The sequence below is a fragment of the Carassius auratus genome, chromosome 32 (genome assembly GCF_003368295.1).
Source record: "Carassius auratus strain Wakin chromosome 32, ASM336829v1, whole genome shotgun sequence".
Classification (NCBI taxonomy): Eukaryota; Metazoa; Chordata; class Actinopteri; order Cypriniformes; family Cyprinidae; genus Carassius; species Carassius auratus.
In genome coordinates, this window is record NC_039274.1 from 29830269 (window position 1) to 29853965 (window position 23697).

Sequence of the window (23697 nt, forward strand, 5' to 3'; positions counted from 1 at the left end):
GTGTGTGCGCGTCTGAAGGGGAGGTCTCAAGTACTTTAAATAGCGACAGATCTACACACAACACACATTTAGGGCAGTTCAAGGCTTGCGCTGCACTGAAGATCACAGTAACCAGCTAAATCTACAAAGGATCTCTTCAAAATTAAAGCATCTTCCAGGTAATTTTATATTCTTGTTTTGCATCATACCGCAAATGGACTCAAAACTTATATAACCGATGTGGAGCTTTTTAAAGTTGTAAACTTATGGTCGTATTTAGCTCAAGTAAATGATTGCTTTTTCTGTTAGATTTTTCCCATGAGTTTTGAACTGATTGGCATTGGCAGAACTGAATAAGATGTGAAATTGGAACATTTAATTGTTAATTGATATATATGACAAGTTGTTTACCCAAACATTATACACAGAATAAAGTTATGAATCTTAAAACTGGGATACGTGTTTATAGACACATGTTCTTAAGTGCTGTATTATTCTTTGAGGCATGAGTCAAAACAGAAATGGCATGCTATTGGGTTTGAATGGTGGGTGTTGTGTCTTGCACATGAGGGAGAATTTTCACAAGGGAAAGTAAAGCAGCAGCTTGTTCTGTTTTTGGAGGAGGTGCAAACATTTATAGGTCTCAGTGGTTTTGCCAAGTGAAGACACCTGTATTGTGACAAAGAAAAAAAACCTAATGGAGCTTTTTCTTTTTCTTTTTCATAAAATCTGTACTATTTACAATTGACCGCTGACACTTCTTCTAACTTGTCTTCCTCAGTTATTCAGAATGCAGAGCCTGAGTGTACTGCTGATCTTTACCCTTTGTGGGTCAAGCTTGTGCAACCTTATGCAGGAGAAACAGACAGATTTTGGGCTGCAGGTGTTCTCCGAAGCCATCCAATCTGCTCCGGACAGAAATCTGGTTCTCTCTCCCTATGGCATCTCTTCAGTGCTAGGCATGGCTCAGTTGGGTGCTTATGGCAGCACTCTTCGAATGCTCACCTCCAAGATGGGCTACTCACTGCAAGGTAGATGAATGAGAGCAGTTGATGTAGTTCTGTTATGTTCCGGAATAGCTTAGAAAAACTACATAATTCAGAATAGATCATTTTAATAAAGTATGTATGTATATATATATATATATATATATATATATATATATATATATATATATATATATATATATGTATATGTATATGTGTGTAGAGAATAGGCCTTTGTGTATCATTTATATCTTGCATTCTTATGTTTAACTCGTATCTTGCATTCCTAATGTAATGTGTAAATACTTCTGTTTTTCTAATTCCCTATTTCTCTTTGATAGCACGAGGAATGCCAAAGCTACAGAGGCTTCTTCAGAGAGATCTGGCCAGTGAAGACTGGGTAGAAGTGGCCAGCGGTGTCATGGTTGACAAGAAGATAATCCTAGAAAAGATTTTTATGCGCAGCCTGACCAAAGCCTTCCAGAGTGTCCCTCACCAAATAAACTTCAGCCAACCAGAGATGGCCCGGAAGTTGATTAACTCCTGGACATCCGACCACACTGGTGGTAAGTAATTTAAAGTACCTTCTATTTTGATTGCATTGCCTGTGATGTTCCTCATTTGTACATCAGTTTGAATAAAAATGCCTGCTAAATGGTTAAATGTAAGCTCACTCACCATACGCATTTGCAAGACGATTAACTGATTTATGTTTCATTTATTAGGAATGATTACGGACTTCCTCCCCTCTGGGGTGTTGAGTGAACTGACACGGTTGGTCCTGTTGAATGCCATCCACTTCCATGGGGTCTGGAAGACACCGTTTGACCCTAAACTTACCAGGGAACAGCTATTCCACAGAGTCAACGGCAGTGCCGTATCCGTTCCTATGATGACTATGACTTCAAAATTCAACTGTGGTGAGTGCCAACGATTTGTTTAAATGATATGTTTAAAACTGATAAGAAAATAAAGAAATTTGTAATGGTTATTTACAACATTTTTCTCCATCTAGGTGAGTTTGTGACTGAAGACGGTGTGGACTATGATGTCATTGAGGTGCCTTATGAGGGGGAGTCACTAAGTATGCTTCTGGTGATGCCATTTGAGAGGGATGTGCCTCTTTTGGCCTTGAAGACAGAGCTGAGAAGCAGCAAGATTGACCAATGGAGAAAACAGATGAGAAAGATTAACAAACAACTTGCTATTCCAAGGTAATGCATCTATTTCTGCAAACCTTTGTAGGATTTTTATATTGTGATGAACATATTAAAATACGAGGCCTAATGTATGTGTTATAACATGATGATATCTCAGGTTCTCCATGGATACAGAAATTGATCTGAAGTCCACACTGAGCAAGATGGGTCTTGGAGAAATCTTCAGCCAGAGCAAAGCTGATTTCTCTCGCATTACCAGTGAGTATGGGAAATAACCAGATTTGATTTTTGGCAATGATATGGGTTTTGTTTTAAAGAATAAATGGTAATGGATTCACTTTCTAAAGTTGTTTTCTCTCTCTTTTTGTCCAATTAGCTGAGGAACTTTTATGTGTATCCAAGGTCCTTCAGAGAGTAAAACTTGAGGTGAATGAAGAAGGAACTAAAGGCTCATCTGCCACAGGTATAGACTACAAATTGCAATACACTGCAACAGTTATTTAATTGCATTAACTGTCATTATAGTGAAAACAAAATGCATATTTACTTATTTATTTTTTTCTGTGATTCCACAGCGGCTGTTATCTACTCTCGCATGGCTGTTGAGGAGATCACACTGGATAGACCCTTCTATTTCCTCATTCAGCACAAACCCACCGGTCAGTTGTGCTTTCATTTCTATTCCTTTAACTTGTTACATTTAATTTTGCTTGCTTTATCTGGATATGTGTCGGTGGAGTTGTTGGTTGTCTCCATTAATATCCCCTGTTTAAATTCACAGGTGCGTTGTTGTTTAGCGGTCAAGTAAACCAGCCTCAGGAAAACTAACACACCTTGGTTGTGCCTGAAGTAACCACATGAACAAAAGGACCAAAGAAACTGCCAACAAGTCTGCACTCAACATACTACTGAAGTCAGGAGATGCTTGAAGTTCTAGTTTAAATTGAAACTTTAAGCAACATATAATTGTTTATTCAGTATGTGTCCTGCTATGGGGGAGAAACGATATATATATATATGCACTATAAAAAGAAAGCATTACTGTTTGAAACATATGGCTGAAACAATCAGGGACATTTGATGAACAAATTTTATAGGCTCTGCAGACAGTGCTTCTACATGCACTAATAATTTCAAGAGTGAATTCATTTGTTTGCTTTGTTTCATCTGTTTAATTTGTTTATTTTTTTAAGTTGTATTTTACAGTAGCATATTTATATTAATTTATTGTCGAATGTTATATTTTCTTGAATACGGTTTATTAAAATGGCTTTATTTTATAATAAAAGCGACCATACGCACACATGAATTAGTTTTACGTTCTTTATTCAATTACTTTGGAGCTGGCGACATCTTGTGTTCAAAGTTTGGCAAAAAAAAAAAAAAAAAGTCAAATAAATTGCAACATTTATTGGATAAATGGATTGTGCTATTGGACTAATAACCTTTCAGATAAATGCGCTAGCTGGCAGTATAAATGGCATTGTGATTTAATTTGCCATGATTGTTGCAATGAATGACCCAAAGTGAGCAGCACGAATCTGGGTTTTACTACATCACGAAAATATTAATTTCTGTAACCCACCCTATCTCTGTTACCATGGAAACCTGAATCAGCCCCCTGTTTTGTCATGGCAACAACATCTGAACATCTTACCCAGATGTCAGAGGCAAAACTGTTAAGGTTTACAAATAGATAAGAAAAAACACAACTTAGCTTTGTAAACGTAAACACATAAAACATACGTGGGAATTAATTTCTTGTAAAGGTAGTACAGCATGAGGAATTTCTGCCAGGTCTTGTGGGGACAGGGACGCGCAGAGCGCGTGCGCGCTGGTGATGATGACGCTACCCAACGCCTCTCCAGCGACGGGAAGTCCGGCTCGAATTTGCGAATCGGTTCTTTCAAACTGTTCGATTAAACAAACCGACTCAATTGTTCTTTCACGCTATGCCAGAACTCCGTCATGATCAAATGTGGTCCCTGACGTGTCGACGTAGCAAAGACTATTAAGCACTCTAAAATGTTGTTGTACTGTGTATTACGAGTTTTCGAATAAGTTTCATTAATAAAGATGTTTACCCTAGTGTTCAATTCATGAACGAATCGGTTTAAATGATGCATTGAAAAGATCCGACTCAAAAGAGCGATTCGTTCACAAACTGGGTAACGCGACTCCAAGCTGCTTCAATGGGGCTGTGAGACTACGAGCAGTCAACTAGACATGTATTGATAATATCTTGCGGTATTTACCGAAAAGCGGTTTGCTCTTCACTGACAATAACTGACTGCTCTCAATAAGCCTTCAAAATGGTAAGTTATACTCTTACAGAGACATTAATCTGCACTTTTCAGGAAGAGCTAACAGCTAGCTAAGGCTAAGTTAGTACAGTCAGCTTCCTGGACACATCAAACCCTGTTTCATAATCACATCTCACCTGTCGGGCCCTATAGGTGGTCTGTTCAGTGTGGACAGTTTATTTATCAAATAAATTAATATCATCACGTTGTGATGTAACGTTATTGCAAAGCGTTTGTTCACCAGCCGGTCAGTTTGACAGCTGGATTTAAAATGTGAAGTTGGCACACTATTAATGAATCACCTGAACGCTGTTCACTGCTTGCATTTTCATACGAAGCATTTCCTGAATGCTTCAGCTTTAAAGCTGTCTTTTGACTGTTGATTCGACCCGGAAACGGTTTTCTATCTAGTTGCTGCTTTGTATTTGAGTGAGATTCAGATGAACTGCGAGTCAGCCTTTAATCCCACACAGTACATTTCACTGTGGTTTATGGTGTCAAAACATTGTGTTCTCTCAAAAATATATAGAAGTATTTCACAACATATTTCCTTTGTTTAATCAGTTAAGCATGAAAGGAAGTGCTGCTCTGAGAGATAATATCCAGCACGTAGTACATCAGTGTTTAACTGAAGAAAGCACTAATGATCATAGCAGATGGAAGCAAACTGTAACGTCTGTTCAACATTTCCCTGTTTGCCATGATAAGTAAACTGACAGACCTGAACTTGCTTTTGCTTAGATGAGATCCATAAACACATGTTACTTAAGTATCAGTCTAAAGAGAGCATTTATTTCTCAAAATAAGACCTTTCGTTTCCCCCCCCCTCTTTCTGTGGTACTAGACAAACGGCAGAAAACATTCATCGCTGTAAGTAAAGATGAGTAGTGTAGCAGACAGTAGACGGTAGATTTTCATGTTCTTTCTCAACAGTAGAATTTCATAAATGTGTGTATTTAATGTCAGATAGTTGTGTGTTTATACTACTAACAAGTGTTATAAGGCATTGCACCGATCAAGTAAAAACAGTGCACGGTTTTAACAAACTTGTCTGTATGTGTGGATGCTAAACTGTCCCTTGATTTGACCTCTAAATATGCACTTGAATACTTTTTTTATAGCGTCGAAGAAGAGACTCTCCTTCCCTTAGGAGGTTACTATTCTCATCTTTGGCCTCAATACATTTTTTGTCCCACATCTGAGCCTTTCATTGCCAAGCACAGTACATCAGTTTTAGACTATTCAAGGGTAGGCTGATAAATTCTGGCACTAAGTATAAATCCTTAATTTAGCAAGCTGGAAAGAATGTTCCACAATTAAACTAATGTGAGCTTTTGTGGGTTTTTACTAGCTCTTTAATCAAAAAATGTGATAGTTAGCCTTTCAAGTGAATTGAGCTGAATGCACCGCTTTGGAAATGTGGGCCATGTCAAATGGGAGCAGATACAGTGCTCTTCAGCTCTCCTCTTAAATATTTAACACTTCTGACATGTATAGGCCAGCTCACTTTCTAATTTTATAATGATGGATGATACTGAAGTTCTATTAGGAGCAAAAGAGGTAATTTCTTCTTGTGTTTTTTTATTTTATTTTCCCACTATGCATGCAGATGATGTTTTTTTTATTTTTATTTTATTTTATTTTTTTACCAACATCAAAGTTTTTGGTTGTAATTTATTTGAATGTGTAGCTAAATTGTATAAATATTTTTTATTTGTTAGTTTTAATTGCTTTTGGCTTTTCCTCGCCTAGTTCTGTAGTGGTGTGTGAATTTCTAAAACTAGTAGTTTCTTATTTAATATGAGTTCATAAAACCTACATGTCTAATAATTATAAAAAAAATAGTAAAATTGTTGTTATATATTTTTGGTCTTCTTATTTGGTATTTAATTATGAAATTCAGTGTTATTATTGTTAATTGAAACCTTTTTGACGACTACCTGAAATTAAATAAGTTTAAGTTGAAATACTAAAATCACAAAATCTGAAATAAAAAAAAAATCTAGCTAAAAATAAATACTAAAATATAAAAATAAATAAATCATATAAAATAAAATAAAATAAAATAAATATTAACTACACAGGCACACAAAAAGCTTGTAAATATTAATAAATACTATAATAGTATATAAATTATACTAAAATAACACTACTCCAATTATTTATTTCCAGAGACTGGTTTGTTTTTTTATTTATTTAGCTCAACATTCTCTGCCATATGGAGTATTGTCTGGTAGGAAATAATTTTTTTTTCTAAATGTGATCCTCTCCTGTCTCTGTAGATGCGCTTTATGCTTCTGTTCAGCCGGCAGGGGAAGCTGCGGCTCCAGAAATGGTACACTGCTACAGCTGAGCGTGACAAGAAAAAGATGGTCCGAGAGCTCATGCAGGTGATTCTGGCCAGAAAACCCAAAATGTGCAGCTTCCTGGAATGGAGAGATCTAAAGATAGTCTACAAGAGGTAGAAAACCACACATGCTTTTGATGCCTTTGTGAGATAGAAATGTTGATTATAAATGTCTCTCTAGTTGTTGGTTTCTCACAAATACATTCTCACATATATATTCCCGCTGACCTGTTTTTTTTACTCTTAACTGTCTAGTAACGTGTACATCAAACTTGTGAAGGATAACTCATTTTTTGTGTTATTGAGGAGTAGAATTGTTTGAAACATCAAAATTCATTTCATCTTTACCTTAATTCATTAGCAACCTCTCGTGCCCCTTTGCACTGCATAATAATATGCCCTTTTTGTATGTATCTAATGCTATTACTGCACTCAAGATAGACAATAAAAAGAGGTGAAGAGAGGTGGTCATCGATTCTAGTCACAAGGGGGCACTGAAAGAAAAGCCAGCTTGTTCTTCATTGTGAAGCTTGTTTTTGTTTTTCACCTGCACTCCATCTAATATGTACTTGATTCGGCATCTACTTTATGTCATAGAGGTTTGATTTAGAATTAGGTTTCACTATAACATTTCTGCAGTCATGCATACATGTTGGGTCATTCCTTATTACATTTTCAATGGTCACTTCCACGCACTAAGAAAGAGTGTAGAGTATTTCAGAGACACTTTCATGTCATTGTTGTCATCATCCACCATATCTACTCCCCAGACATCCAACCAGCACCTGCAGTGTAGTTTTTACACATGCTTTTTTCTTTCTAATTGATTTATTAGAAATACATAGGGTTCATTTGTTTTAATAGTCATTTTAGCTCTTCTACAATTATAGAATTAATATTATTATATTTATTAATTTATTATACACACAAACATATATATCAGAGTTGAATGTTCAGTTAGTTGCCTAGGCAAGATATCTAATTTCCATCTAATTTTTGGTTTGTTTACATGATTGCCTTCGTATGCACTTTTTAATTGGGTTACATCTAATGCGTCCATTTATTAGAGGTGTGTTTGTGTGTGTGTATGCAGGTATGCCAGTCTATATTTCTGCTGTGCGGTGGAGGAGCAGGACAATGAGCTGATTACTCTGGAGGTCATCCATCGCTTTGTGGAGCTGCTGGATAAGTACTTTGGCAGCGTGAGTCATTCCTCGCCACCGCTCCTCTTTCATCTGGCCTCTCTCTTTCTCTCCTCCTTTCTCACTAATTCATACCTCACATCACAGCAACACAAGACCTGTGAAATTCTCCTTACTTTCACATCTTTTTTGCCTTTTTTGTCTGTCCTCTTCTCTACTTTTATCCTCCTATGTCTGTTTTTCTCAGTAAATGTCACATGAAGCCTTTTATCTCCCACCATGTTGATGTTATTTGCTGCTTTTTTTTTGGTTGCCTGTCATTTATCAACAATAATTCATAATGCTATATTTTTAATGGCGTGTAGGATCCACATTATTTTTAAAATATTTTACACAGCACATAATTTCCCTTTTATAGTTAAAATTTTGGTTGTTCTTGCCGTTTATTAAGAAACATTGACTTTAGTAGTTCGCGCAACAAATTTTCTGAATCGTTTCATTATCGTTTCATTAACAAGTTTCATTATTGATGAGTCAAGTCAGTTACTGATTTGCAGAAAGTTAAAGTTAATGACAGTCCTAAATAATGTACTTTTTTCAATTCAAATTTTAATACTTTTCATGTAAAAGTTCAAGGTTTAGAAATGAATTTATATTTCTTTTCAGCAATGATGCATTAAATTGATCTTAAATTAAGAGTAGTGACATCTGTAATGTTATAAATAGATGTTATTAAATAAATGCTGCTCTTGAAATTTCTATGTATTCATCAAAGAATCCTGAAAACAGTAGGTAACACTGTTTCCACAAGGAGATTTCAGCATTATTGATTTCAATGTCATAATGTTTCTCCAGCACCAAATCAGTATAACAAAATGATTTCTGAAAAATCATGTGACACCAAATACTGTAATATTTCACAATATCACTGCTTTTGCTGTATTTTTTGATTAAGAAAAATGCAGCAGTGGTTAGCATGCGATTTCTCTCAAAAATATGGGGGAAAAATTTTGACTGTAATGTTTCCTTGAGACAGAATTCTCATTGAATAATATAGGCATACAACTGCTGTCTTATTCATATTTCTTTGAACTGGAATTTTGACTTATTTATGTGATAGAATAAGAGCAGATTATTGTGCATGTAAACAAGATTGTGCTCACGTCTCCACTGTTTTGTGTGTGTGTTGTACCCAATGTAGGTTTGTGAGCTTGACATTATTTTTAATTTTGAGAAAGCTTACTTTATCCTGGACGAGTTTCTTATGGGGGGAGAAATTCAGGACACATCCAAGAAGAGCGTGCTGAAGGCCATCGAGCAAGCCGACCTTCTACAAGAGGTGTGTGCATGCATGTTATTTATGTATTTTTGAATGTTGTTTGCCTGGGCAAGTCCAGACATGTTACTTGAATTCTCATCTTGTGGCTCCTTATTCTTTTAAATTATCAAGAGTATTGCACATTGTAAGCTGCCAAGTTAAGTTATCACTGTGCATTGTGTAAAGTACACTGTGAGGACCCCTCAGTGGAAACACTTTTCTCCTTTTCTCCGGACAGGAGGATGAGTCACCCAGGAGCGTCCTAGAGGAGATGGGGCTGGCCTAGTACTAGTTTCCAATGCAGTCAAGACAGATGTTTAATTTAGGTACTACTGCGACATGTGGGTTTATGTGAATGGGTCCAAAGGGTGGGAGGAGAACTGGGGAACAAGAAAGGGTTGGTGGGGTTCATTTTGGTACTACTGAGATCAGCATGTGATTGTATTTCAATTCCAACCTTTTTTTTTTTTTGTCTTTTTAAATTTTTAAATGGCTGCCTAGCTGGGATCTCATCTTTCTTAAGAGACACTGTAGAAAGAGAGTTGCAGATAGACACTCAAATCTATCAATCAGAAACATATTTAGAAAAATGAGCTGAGCCTTGCTATTTTAACAGGTCATGCAATCTCAGCTATTAATTTTTTTCTTCAAAGAATGATTTATTGTTACATTGATCAAGTGACCTGCTTTGGAAAAGCTATCTGTAGGAGATAAAACCCCCAAATTGAATCTTCCTAAATGCCATTACTATACATCTACTGTAGCTGCTCAGGAAACAATGACATTGACCATCCAGCCATGTTTATTTGTGTAAGATGCAAATATTTGTACTTGTAACACTTTAAATGACGTGCTATTGCAGCATATGGATCATAAGTAAATCTTCTAATGTTTTTTTTTCTTCTTCTAATGGATCGATTTTGAAGATATATTCACCAAATGGGAGGAATATTAAATAGACCTTTTTAAATGGTTACGATACTGAATGGATTATATTGTGCGGTCTGTTCATTTTGTTCTGTCCCTTGAGCCTCAGTAGTAAAGCATCTGAATGTGTGTTACTTCGAGGACAGGACACTGAATCTTAGCCACAAATGGCGTGAAAGCTCTTTCCTGTTTGTCTTGATCTACATCCTGCTTTCCAAAGACGTGTTTCTGACCGCAAGCGTGGCGTTTGAGTTATAGGAAGTAAGGGAGTATTTGTAGCTTGTTTCAGATAACAGAAGAGGGCTTTGATATTAAGTGTGATGTATTTACATAGCTTTTTAAACGTGGTGTGAAACAAGGGAACATTTTGAGATTAACTGTGTTTCTTTTCTTCTTCTTTTCTTTTTTTTTTAAGCAATTGAATAATTCAGCATGAGGGCATGTTTTTACCTGTGTAAAATCTGTCAGGTTACCAAAACAGAATTATGTGTGAATGTAATTTTATAAATAATAAAACACAATTTCAGCCTAAACTTTCAAGTACATTGACATTTCTTCCTCATCTCTTTTCATGTTTTTGTTATTTTTCGGTATATTGTACCTTTTTTATATATAACCTTATACCCAATGAAAGCAGTTACTGTTTCTAGGGGAAACTTGTGGAGCATTTCGTCCAACCTTTTTCGTTTGTTTAATTTTTTTTTTCTTTTTACATCCATCATGCCGTGACCTCTGTTGGTATAATGTTTGCACTGACTGGAAAAAAGGAAGCTTTGTCAGGAATTTATTATTATTTGTGTGTGTGTAGAGCAAAGTGCTGAAGAGAGAAAATGAAGAGCGAGTGATATTGAGTATGTAAGTGGATGAGTCACCAGTCAGTCATTTGTGACAGTGGTGCAGTGAAGCTGACTGCACCATCAATGTGGCCAGAAAAAGAAAATGAAGGAGCAATGGAAAATTAGAAAAAAGATTTTACAGGTGAAGATATGCTTTCAAGAGTAAAAAATTATGTTGATGGAGTCCATCACACAACAGCATGTGTTCAAGACAAAAAAAAAATGTTTTCAGTTTTGTGTGAGCTAATTATTTGCATAAAGGTGGTTCTTTTTCGACTGCACTTTTCTCAACGTGACTTATTTTTGTCTGTTTGTGTTTCCTTCCCCTTGTTTGGGGATTTATGAAAACAGAAATCTGATGTGATTTTCACCCGTGTGAAGGTGTCGAATGATTTGAGCCTCAGCGTGATTGCAGTCCTCCCTCCTTTGTCTAAAAGCTCAGCAGTTGGTCAGAGTGTCTCCCTTTATCTCCTCTGTCGATATGGACAGTAGACCGTTTCTAGGGACACTGTCATGTGCCTTTCGGCTTTTCACCTTCCTGTCAAATTGCATGTCTGCTTACAAGTTTACAAGTCCACTAATGTATTGTTTCCCCCAATATGAGTGCAGCATTCATGTAGTGGATCAAATTCTGCATAAAATAATTTGTTAATATTATTTTCCTGTATATTTGCAGTTTTAAGTCTTTTTACCCCTGTAAAAAACAAAACATTTAGTTAAAATCATACAGGTAATTAAAAGTGGGCCTAAAACAATGTATATTCAATGTATGGCTATGCATATATATTTTGTTCCCTTATAAAAGTGAAAACATTTTACCTTTTAAGGGTACTGGTTCAATAGCTATAGTTGTCCTTAAGGGAATAGTACACACACAAATTTAAATTTGCTGAAAATGTACTCACCCTCAGGTCATCCAAGTTGTAGAAGAGTTTGTTTCTTCATCTGAATATTTAGAGAAATTTAGCCTTACATCACATGCTCACCAATGAATCCTCTGCAGTGAATGGTTGCTGTCAGAAAAAGAGTCAAACAGCTGATAAAAACATCACAATAATCCACATCAAATTAAGTCTGTGTTTGTGATGAACAAATTAATCATTAAGATGTTTTAACTTCATCCAGCTAAAATATGAGTCCTGTATCTATAGATTTTATTTTATTATGTATTATAGATTTTATTTCCATTGGTAAAAGTAATCTTGTTTGAATCAGGAGAGAAATATGCAGAGATAAAGCACAATTTACAAGCGGAAAATATTCCAAAACTGGTCCAAAACAAACATGCCAGTGGATGTGAGAAGACAGAAAAAGATGGATAATGTGTTATTATGGATTATATTGTCCAGAAGAAATGTTTTTAAAGTGAAAAACTTTTTTTCTATCAATCTAGCATATCCCTGTATATTCATTTTAAAGGTAAATTTTTATACCTTATCTACCCCTAAAGCATACCCTAGGTAAAAATATGCACCTTTTATAGACAGATAAGACGTTCCTTCACTAGTGACAGTTCATGCTCTTTTTTTTTTTTTTTTTGATTGCGTGTTCACAATAGTCCAGAATCTGTTACCTTTTGTTGCATCAATGCCATTACATTTACCTGTAGAGATCCACAAGATAATGGCAATTATGCAAACTCCAAGCCAACAAAACATACAGCCTCATCCTCAAAGTGGCCTTTGCAGCCGATACATTTCTGCAGTGTGTAATTTGATGAGTGAGTCATTATAATTGCAAAGTTTATCAAACTTGTCTTTGAGATAACCTGAAACAGTGTTTAGCTTCTGTGGAGCAAATTTTATGACAGTAAGTATAATATGCTGGTCTCACACTGATGGTTTGATGGATGACTGCCCTCATTTCTCCCCTGGATGAGTTTTTTTTCTATTGATCTGGAGCCAGTGGAAAATTTCTGCCAAGTGCCCCCCCCCCTCTCTCTCTATCTCTCCCTCTCTCTCTCCCTCTCTCTCTCTGTCTCACTCCCCCACCTCCTTCCACCCATCATAATTGCCTGGCCTCTCTACCTACCTCATGATGAATTTTTAATGTCTTGTTGTTACTCCTTTCCCATTATCCTTATGGACAGCAACTCTTCATCCACTATAAAGAGTGAGTCTCAATCTTTCTTTAGCTTTATAAAGGCCACTCCTATGAAGTTTAGGTTAACCTGTGAGACCTTTCTGGAAACGGAGCCCCATAGAACTTATCTCTGTCCCTGTGAGGAGTCCATTCAGTAATACATTGTTTTGTAATTTGGCCTTATTATTTTGGACTTGCCCTTTAAATCGTGTAAGGTTAGGATATTTTCTTCCATCCACTTTTTTTTTGTTTGGATGATTGCCAATGTAAGCTGATCTTGGGACAATGTTTACAGGCAAACCCACGCTACAGCTTCCCACCTCCATAATGATATGTGAAGGCTGCTCCAGAGTCCAGGCCAATATGCTGATGGACTTGGCAGAGATTGTTTTTAGCAGAGGCGGGACATATGGGCTTACCGTGGGTTTTCCCATTATGCTGATCTCTTTTTTTTTTTTCTATATCGGGGGTGTTGGGTTTTGAGTTATAGAGAATGTTGGACGGATTCGATATTTGATCAAGAGAACAAAATGCATTTTCATTGCACTGTTTTCTGGGCAAGCCTTCAGGGCAAAGAAATCATGTTTGTGATTTTGCTTGTGTGCTGGTGCGCAGGTGTCACAGGAAGGGAGTGTTTTTCTTTTTGATCAGTGCACATGCTTTCTTTTCTGGCATTTGTCAGTGTGCAAAATTGCCTGATTGTGCACAGTTGTATTTAACACGCATTGTTAATGTTTCTCTTTTATTTAATTGAATTGAGTGGTAATATAGAATCTGTTTTTTGACAATTACATCAAAGACTGAATTTGACAATTACTCTTCCCAGTGGCTGAGCCTGAGTAAGTGAATATGACAAAGGTTTGTCAGTGTGTGTTGGAGGCTGAGGGTTCTGCAGTAGAGCGAGTATGACTCACCTCTCAACCATGTGACTTATGAATCATTGCTCCTCCGTGGGCTGCGCTCTCCTTATCAACCTCTTCGTCGCCCCATTCTCTCTATTTCTCTTTCTCTCTTCCACCCCCTCACTTTCTTCATTAACATTATTATTGACTACCTCTCGCCACTTCTTTGGTATCTCTATATTCCAAGCCTTTTTGTTGTTGATTACAATTTAACAGTCTGTCATTTTCTTTGTCTTGGTCTTATGTTGTTTCCATAATTTTCTGTCCATTTTTCTGAAAATCTTCCTCGTTTTCTCTTTTTATCAATCTATTCACTGGAAATTGTTCCTGTAGTTACTTGTTTGTTGCATTGTCTCGAATAGTTGTTGATAACATTGTGAATTGAAAAAAATCCTGGTAACAAGTGATTAAGTGTTAAGGACTTTGCATATGAAGGTCCCTGTTCACAAAACCATGTTTGACTACTGTTGTTGTACCCTTGAGGTTGTAATCTAATCACTTGTGCAGAACAGTTTCATAAGAGATAGAATTATATCAATAAATTAATAGGAATAAAATTGATGTTATATGAGTCGTGGTAGCCTAATGGTTAAGTATTAGCACTACAATTCTGTTTGTTCTGGTGAGATTGTCCAACAGTCACATTGAATAATAATTTTTAAAAACCCTCTAAATGCACTACAAAAATCATATTCTTCATCTGTATTTTTGTGTAATTTACCAGTCAAAATATATATAGATTTCTGACTTTCTGTCAATGAATGGGTTTAATTGTATATAAGTGCATCTTACTGTACTGTTAGAATTTTTAAGACTAATTAAAAACTAATTCAAGCCATTAGAGTGTGGTAACTAATTAAACATGAGCAAGGACAAAAGTAATTAATTTGGGCTTCATTTACTGTATATAGGCTTTTTAATGCAGGTGAGTTATATTCTTTCAAAATAGTTGATCCAAAAAAAGGTCTGTTATCATCTAATCACCCTCATGTTTTTCCAAACCTGCATGATTTTCATTCTTACACTGAACATAAAAGCAGATAGAGAAAAAAAAATGAAAATAATGAATTTCATATAATGAAAATCTATTTTATTTGGGACTCCTATGACTTCAAGACATGAAGGCGAGTAAATGATAACAGATTTTTTTTTCTTCAGTGAACTATCCCTTCAAGTTTATTTACATGAATGCAAAGCAAACTTCACTCCTAAACTTGTCTTATGTGGTGTGATAGTGGGACGTCTCTCACCTAGAACAGCCTTCCTTGCTGAAAGTCTTTGATTGCACACAGCAGTCCTAGTTAGTCTACTAAGGTGCTCAGTCTCTCATTAGTCGAGACCCCTGCCCTGCTTCCTTGCTTGTTACATAGCGTACAGTTTCTTGTCATAACCCTTTTCAACAGTAAATATGTCCTCTAGCCACATTTTAATATTCCTTTGTCCTTAATAATATGTGCTTTCACATACATATCTGTGTTTGCTCACGTACAGCATATCAAAGCTAAGAGAAAATTTGACTTGGCATGCAATTACAGAGACATTACATGGCATTGATTGGCTCTGGGGTTCACACATTTTGTTCAGTTAATTGCTGATCAAATGAGCTCATTAGAGAGATCATCATTGAAAGATTTTCACTCGGGTTCTGTGAATGTTCACGTTTAACTTCCTTTTGGTAATGTACTCTGATCTCAGTATATTGTAAGTGTAAGTATATTGTCTCAACATGCTTTTGTCTGTTATAAGGTTTTATGGTACCATCAAGTAATGGAACAAGGTTGATCAAATCTTTAAATTTGTAGCAATTCGTGCTGAGTTTAATTTGAGTGTGCTATATGCAGGAACTAACAGTGTGTAAATAAATGTATGAGATGTGTGCAAATCTCACAACCAAGTTCTTTCCAAGAAGGAAATTAGAAACAATCTTAATAAAAAATAGTCAAGTTTATTTATTTCTCTCTGTGTAGCAAAACTAGTCATCAACATGCGGTTATTTACATCCAGCAAACGCATGTTTATTACGTTACGTCCAAGATGCATCTAGAAAGGACATAAACATTTTTTCCTCACACAAGACTCAATGGCATTTTTACTTGGATTCACTAGACATTCATATATTTTTTTAATGCTCATAATTTCTTTAAAGATATTTTTAGGTGCAAGTTTACAGCAACATGCAGAAATTCTTCTCCTCCACTGGTTCAACTATTTTATAAGGGAAATATGATTTTACTGATTTACACTTTTGCTTAATTATAACACTGATATTGAGTAGATCTAGATTACTTCCTTCCCATGTGAATGGTAATCATTTGGTTTAATAGATGGTCTATGCTATTTTGACTGAGCTCTCATTGGCCCAGCGATTGATTTTTGGAAACTGTCGTACAGTCAAGGTTACTCTTGAAAGATCCATTAACATTTGACACATTTGAAACCACAAACATGAAATGTTTTTAATTCTCTTTATATATTTGTTTTATTTGTAAAACATGTTAAAAGGCTGATCACTGCTTTCCAGTTTATGAGCTTGAGAACAAACCTTTCACCCACTCTGTGACAAAAATGCTGCTCATCTGAAAAGGGGAAGAGAGTGTCTTAAGGCAATTAAAAGTTGTATTCAAAACGGCTTCTATGAAATAATAAATTTGTTTCTTAGAAATCGTTGGAATGTATGAATGTCCTTCGCACCAACTATCTATCTTTTTGCATAAAAAACAATGGTATAAACGCATTCTAAATGCAGACAGCGATAAGAAACTAATTCTATGTACAAGACTTCGAGTGTGTCCTCTTTGTTTCACAAGTGAACACACAATTGGTAAATGCTCAAGCAGAATACTTTGAGGTACAAGTAAGACTTAATACATTTGGTGTATGGAATAAACTAAATGTATATTTCCACCATTATGGCACTGTGATGGTTTCTCTGTTTGAATAAATCTGCGTGTTTGCATTCTTTAAAGGTGCAATTAGAATATTTTTTGCTATCCTTCTACATTGTGATCAACGATATTGACCACTGTCATTTGAAATGTCCAAAATATATAAAACAAAACAAGGTACTTAAATAAGTCTTGGTAAATGGAGTTGCTTCCGTAATACTGGCAAGTCTTTTAAGATTCCATCTTGAATGTCTTTGAATTGGATGAAAACATGGTGTTTCATGTTATCAGGTATCTGCTCCTTCATGCAGTGTTGGGTATTTGAAATATTTAAGCACCCTTTCCTCTCACTGCTCCAGTAGCTTTGCTGGTCTTTCAGTCTCTCAAGGGGTAGAAGGTGTGGTTAGATGGACATGAAGGTCCTAAATATGTTCTGTCTGAAGCAAATAAATGAGTATGATTGAACTTATTTTCAGCAAAGGAAACCAGAATGTGATAGGTTGGCTATGAACAGTCTTTAAGTTGTTCCCTTTCGCTTTCACCTACTCCTCCTTTACCTCGTCAATCTGTTTTTCCCCCAGTCTGCTTACTGAAACATCCTGGGATGTTTCATAAAGACCCTCTCAATGAAGTTCTCCAGCTTCTCTTCACTGTCCTGTGGCGGCTGCCTCAGCGGACTATAGTAATCATCCTCCCTGGTGACTACAGGAGCTCGGGCTGGGTAATAGAAGGACGGCCAATGACGCAGAGGTGACCGGGGTTTAGGCAAAGGTACAGCTTTGAAAGTCTGAGAGTGAGGGAAGTAGAGGTTTCTCTGGAAGGCTGGTTGAAGTCTTTGGCGAGACTGTGCCCAGAGATGAGACTTCCGTCTGGGGGAGTAATCAAAGTCATAGTCCAGTGAGTTTCCCAAGACGTCATTGAGGGAGAAAGAAGGCTTGGGATAGTAGCTGGATCTTGGATTTGTAGGTGGGACATAGATTGGGTAATATGCCCGGTAGGGTTTTTGATAGATATTGTAGGAAGGGTAAGTACGAAAGGGCCACTGCTGCCTCGTCCAAATGTCTTGCTTGCTGGGCTTGACCGAGGCCCTTTCTTTGAACCAGACTTTTAATGGGTTTGTGTTCGGTTGAGGAGGTTTTGAAGGATGAGACTTCCGTAACAGCATAGAAGGTCCAACGGGGGCTGGAGGCGGCACGAGAGGACGTTGCCACGGGAGATTTTCAGGAGCATCTTTTTTCTTCTTCTTCTCCACATCGTTAATGATGTCCACCACATCATCAGCAGGAAGATGCAGCTTGCTGGAGATCTCAATCAGCTTATCGATAGTCTGTGGGTCAATGTCATCATCATCATTACCAGTGTCCTCCTCATCAGAGCGCTTGTCTTCTGCACCATTGTTGTCTTGGTACTTTTTCTTGTCCTGTTTCATGATGTATTTGAGGAGCATGTCGGATGCAATATCTGCAAGCTTTTCTTCCTCCGCTTTGGCTCTTTGTGCTTCTGCTGCTTGTCTTCGTACCTCCTCTTGCTCTGCTTTGGCCAGAGTTTCCTCTTGTTCAGGGCTCAGCTGCTCTTCGTCCTCTTGGTCTTCCTCTTCTTCCACTGGGTCAGCAAGGTTGTTGGTAAAGTCATCCATGAAATTGCCTGTATTCAGAATTTTGTTCTTTTCTTGTTCAAGCTGCCACTTTAGCTTCTTCTTGGACAGTGCTAGGTCATTGCCTTTAGCTTTAGGCTTGATCTTATTGTTCATTAGGCCATTAAGGTCCAGGTAATCGAAATACTCCCCACGGCTCTCCCTCTGGCCTGTGGACGTGTCACGCTCTCTCTTAGTGGCTGTGCTGTAGCTCTGGAATTCCTCTAACATAGTCTCCAAATTCTTCACTTCCTCTGGACTCAGCTGCTCTTCCTCCTCCGCCAGTTCTCCTCTCTCTGGCTCCTGCCTCTCCTTCTCCTTGATCAACTCCTCTTTTGTGGTCCCCTCCTGTGGGTCCACCTGCTCATTTAATGGTAGTGTCTGACTGGTGGTGCGGCTAGTCACTTTTTCCGTTAGCCGTTCCTCCTCCTCAGCCCTTTTTTTCTCCTCTTCCTCCTCTCTTTCTTTCTCATCTTTTCCTTGGGCTGCAGCAGCTGCCATGACCAGCTCCAGCTCTTTATGACTTTCTTGGTCTCTTGTTGCACCCTGAAGATCCTTCTCCTTTTCCACTTCTGTTCCCTTATCTTCTCGTTCACTCATCTTTTCCTTCTGGGGCTGGTTGAGGGCCTCGAGAAGGACTGCTGCTAGAGTTCTAGGATCCACATCTTTGAAGAGTTCATCATCATCTTCATTTTCTTCATGTAGCGTGCCCTGTTCCTCAGCTGGTTCAGTATATTGAGCAGAGGAGGATGCTGCATAGTTGTCACTTGCTGTGTTTCTATCTGCGGTCACTGGACTGAAGGTTGCAGGATTGAACGTGAGGCTAAATAACATGAACAGGAAAATGAATGGGACATTTGAAGTTTGTTGGCACCAGATCATGACCGCACATATGTGTTGAATCTGAAAGACAAAAGTACAAAAATGGTCAAAGATCAAATCTGATACTGCCAAATAACTTATTTTATATGTGTGCTTTATATGTATATGGTGTTTTGATGTACTTTTGTGACAATTATGTAGTAAAATGAATTTGAGTACACATTACTTTACAGCAATATAGCAAAAGATGAAGGATTTTCTCAGGTAAGATGGACACATTTTGTGATTCACTTCTTTGCAGACTGCCTGAATGCAACACTCACTGTCTATTATATATAAATATTTTTATGAATTACTTGCATTTGCTGAGAGGATTTCATGACCCATTTTCTTATTGCTGTAATGGAAGAACTATTGTTAATGTGCACTTGAGCAAATTTTTTTTCCTTTGTCATCCTGTGAGGATTCTTATGTTCTGGAGAGATCATACAACAAACTATAATAACATACCATATTTATATTTCACACACACACACACACACACACACAATAATAATAATAATAATAATTGGTGGTGGTGTATCTGTAAGGTATAATTTATGTTTTATTACCTGCTGCTTGGCTGAAATTGGAAAGGCATTCTAATTGGCTCTGTGGCTTGAGCTGGTGCGTTTCGTGAAGGCTCGGAAACGATTTTGTGCACGTTATAGCTCGCACACGCAGCGCGGTCCTAATAAAGTACATTTAGGAGGAAAAGCGCCTTAGGGGGAGCCCTTCCGATGGGGGGGAGGTTAATGAGTAAGCAATACAAACATGATCTGAGGATCTCAGTATGACCATGAAAAACAAGTTTGAGATCCCCACCAAAAAAAATAAATAAATAAATAAATACTCGTATGGATGAAACACCCCATGCAATTTGGATTTCAAAGCTTCGGAAGCGCAATATCAATGAACGTGGATAAAACAGCATTATCTCAAATTAAGTTTGAACTGAAAATTAAGCGATTGTGGAGCTCATGGTATGCTTATCACGATACGGATGTTTATGGTTAAATCTGGTTGTGTAGCTAGATTTCCACTTGCCGTTGCTCGAGCAAATACTGCTGCAATCGTCAAATATGTGCCAAGTCGCTTTGAATGCATGGATTTACAAGTCTAAAGTTTGACATCAGTGTTTGCCATATGTGAAATGCTGCAGAAACTCTTTCTCATTTTGATAAAAAAAAGTATATATATCCTCTCCAATTTGGAGTGATTCACTTGTTAGTATTAGAAATCATGTCTCCACAATGTAGCCACAACTCCTTACGCCCTCTTTAACTGCCGCCAATGACAGCGCACACTGGGGAGTTCTCATCAACAAAGCACGTAAGCAATCCGGCTCTAAGAACCCTTGTCCTCAAGTAGGCCCTTAATCTTCTGTCTTAAAACAGATCTATTAGAATTAAGATTTAAACCTGGCCATAATGTAATCACAAATTGAACCCAATCAACATGAAAACATATCGTGAACTCACTGCTGTAAAATGTCGTGTCATCATTTCTCTGCTCCATACGTATGTAAAATTAAAGTCAGACTGGACTCCAACAGGCAAAAGTCAAGGCAAGTCAAAGTAAAACAACATGTTTTTATCTCCGTGTCTCTCGTGTGCTTTTGTGATTGGACTCGATGTTGTTATTTTGGGTATCTGGTGCTATGGTGATGAGAAAGATGATGAAAGCATTAGCAAGGGCGTGGTAAAAATCATTATGAGAGCTGTGCTATTGATTAGACCTATCATCGTCATCATTACGTGTATAAGTCATCACTGCAATATTTAGTATCACTAAAGTGGTATTAATAAGTTGCATTACCGCCTTTACCAATAATTATGTAGATTTTATTAAATGTTATACTTTGTATATACTAACTACTTTTTTATATGCACATTTTTAAATGTGTTTTTGAAGGCATTTTACTGCACACACATATATATATATATATATATATATATATATATATATATATATATATATATATATATATATATATATATATATAATACAGGGAATTGCTGTTTTTTATACTAATATAGAAAATATTTTACGTTTTTATTTAGTTCCTTCTGTCCCTATTATAATATACATTTATTTTCCCAAGGCTTCTACCATTATATTGCTTGTTACTATAAAAAGAAAACCGGGACTTACCGGGAATCCTGTCAGTGGGCAGTCCGACGCACAAATTGTCTCCTCTTCAAACTTTGTATTTAAGTTATCTAGGTAGCCTATAAGGATCCGCTTCAATAATAAATTATTTGGTTGAATGTTGCAGTTTTGTTTGTAAAGTGTTTTCGTTTGTAAAAGTCGTCTGTTTGGCTTTTCTTCCACGGCGCTTTGGGATATTTTCAGTACCACGGTCAGCTCTCCGTGTTTTTATTTCGGCCCCGCTGCGCCCACGTGACTGCACGTCACTCTAGCTCATTGACGTCACCCTCTCCATTGATAAGAATTTTCGTGCTGATCGAACCTCGAGTCTCCGCTACGCTGCAGTGCCCAGATGAATGGAAGGAAACGGGATGAATGAAATAGTACTTTTTTTTCGCCGAGTAGAGAGGGCTAGACAACCCGGGGAGAGCGAGACCGATCTCTTCCAGATGCAGCTGCATGCTGACAGCGCAACACAAAGGAACCAACGATCCTCATCACGATGTGCATTGCCTCACTAGAAAACGTATTAATGTAATTACACCATGAAATTCACAGAAGAAACAGCTGGCGAATGAATCCTCAGTACAGGGTGAAAAAGCGACCACAATCGCATATTATAGCCTACACGTTTTGTTCCGCACTCGTAACATTATGACAGGATGGTTTGAAATGTATGTCTGAAAGCGTTTTTCTACAAGGTGCAATTGGACAATAAACGTTTAAACTACAATGTTATTAGCCTATATAGTGTTTCTGTATGCCACTTATCCAACGTGATGAAACGACAGTTTTTAAGCTGCATAGATACGACAGCTTATGGTATCTTAAAATGTTCTCGAGAAGTAAACACTATTTAAATTTGCAACAATAGCCTATTGTGTAGAATGCATCATTGCTGACAATCAGCGTTATGCCACATCTAATGTAAAGTTGTATTTCGTTCTATAGGCTATTTAATGCACATTTCCTTCCTAATTGTTAGGATTACAGGAGTGTTACAGAGACGCTATAGTTGGTAAATGTAATGAATGAGCAGTTCGACTGTGAAAGAAAAAAAGTGAAAGAAAAAAATGCCTTTTGTCAGCAGTATAGTTTTCAGTGACCACTTTATCTGTTTGAACAAACAGCTGAAATTTTAAAAGCCTAGATCACCCAAAAGGTATTTTTTCTGTCATTATTATTCACCCTTATGTTGTTTTAGTAGCTGTTAGGAACAGTCTCAGTCACCATTCACTCCATCTTTTTTCTCTACTAAAGTAAATGTGACTGAGACTGTCATCCCCAACATCTACTTTATTTTTTTTTCACGGACAAAACAAATGGTTTGTTTGGCACTAGGAGGATGAAACCTTTAAGCAACGATAAAGCAATGATAGCTTTAAGCAACTTTGGCTATATAATTAAATTAATTAATGTTATGATGAACTCGGTGGTGCAGACCTAATCATTCCCTTTTTTTTATTTTCAAGCTTGTTTTCAGAATGTTTCCGGGCGGACCACTTCTTTTTCCTTTTAAAATGAAAATTGTTCATTTTGCACGTATTAAGTTTTGCAGCATCACTAGTGAAATTGTTTTACAGGGCTAACCAACCAACGTGGAAGGTCTGTACTTGAGCAGATCGACACGCATTAAGTTGTTGTCAAGAACATAGATGCAGAATGGACGATGGAAAAGGCCGCATCTCCGCACGAGCTAAACCGGTGATTAAAACACTTATCCACGTAAAGTAATTTAGAAAACTGTGGGGTGCTCTTTTCATGCAGTCCAAGCGTTCTCTTTATTGTACTCCTCCCCCAATTTTCTTCAGACCATAGAACTAGCGAGGAAGCTCTAGAGCCATTAGCTAAATTATTTTAAATGTGCTTAAATCTTCTTTTTCCTGTTGCAATTAAAGAACCGTTAATATATCGATCTAAAGTTTAATACTAATTATGTTAAACTTGAACGAATTGGATTAGCCCATTGTGAGAATGAGTTGACAGTGGCTTGACATGGCTGTTGGAAAAGATAGTGTCTCTGCATGTCGATTGTGTCACAGGAGCAGGCAACTGAAGAGGTACGTTCTGCCTCCGAGTAATAACAGCACTCTGTTGACAAATGACCTATCCCACTATGATCTCCTGAAGCCGAAAGAGAAATTCTTCCACTTCCATCATTTCCGCCCTGGGCTGCGTAAGTCGC

General features: G+C 37.2%; 3 protein-coding genes across 3 annotated transcripts; 2 read left to right on the top strand and 1 right to left on the bottom strand.

Moving 5' to 3' along the window:
• On the top strand, window positions 1-3434 carry LOC113052059 (plasminogen activator inhibitor 1-like). Its single transcript, XM_026216339.1, has 9 exons — window positions 1-158; window positions 761-1010; window positions 1307-1531; window positions 1691-1885; window positions 1981-2179; window positions 2283-2383; window positions 2502-2588; window positions 2701-2784; window positions 2907-3434. Exons 2-9 carry the CDS (start codon window positions 770-772, stop codon window positions 2951-2953), a joined length of 1179 nt encoding a protein of 392 aa, XP_026072124.1. The 5' UTR covers window positions 1-158; window positions 761-769; the 3' UTR covers window positions 2954-3434.
• Window positions 3435-4262: 828 nt separating this feature from the next.
• Window positions 4263-10696, top strand: LOC113052060 (AP-1 complex subunit sigma-1A). The gene is made up of 5 exons (XM_026216341.1): window positions 4263-4440; window positions 6711-6889; window positions 7869-7977; window positions 9119-9256; window positions 9474-10696. Exons 1-5 carry the CDS (start codon window positions 4438-4440, stop codon window positions 9519-9521), a joined length of 477 nt encoding a protein of 158 aa, XP_026072126.1. The 5' UTR covers window positions 4263-4437; the 3' UTR covers window positions 9522-10696.
• A 5232-nt stretch (window positions 10697-15928) lies between these two features.
• Window positions 15929-22193, bottom strand: LOC113052062 (neurosecretory protein VGF-like). The gene is made up of 2 exons (XM_026216342.1): window positions 21516-22193; window positions 15929-19403 (listed from the first exon to the last, which is right to left on the bottom strand). Exon 2 carries the CDS (start codon window positions 19380-19382, stop codon window positions 17454-17456), a length of 1929 nt encoding a protein of 642 aa, XP_026072127.1. The 5' UTR covers window positions 19383-19403; window positions 21516-22193; the 3' UTR covers window positions 15929-17453.
• Between the last annotated feature and the right edge of the window lie 1504 nt (window positions 22194-23697).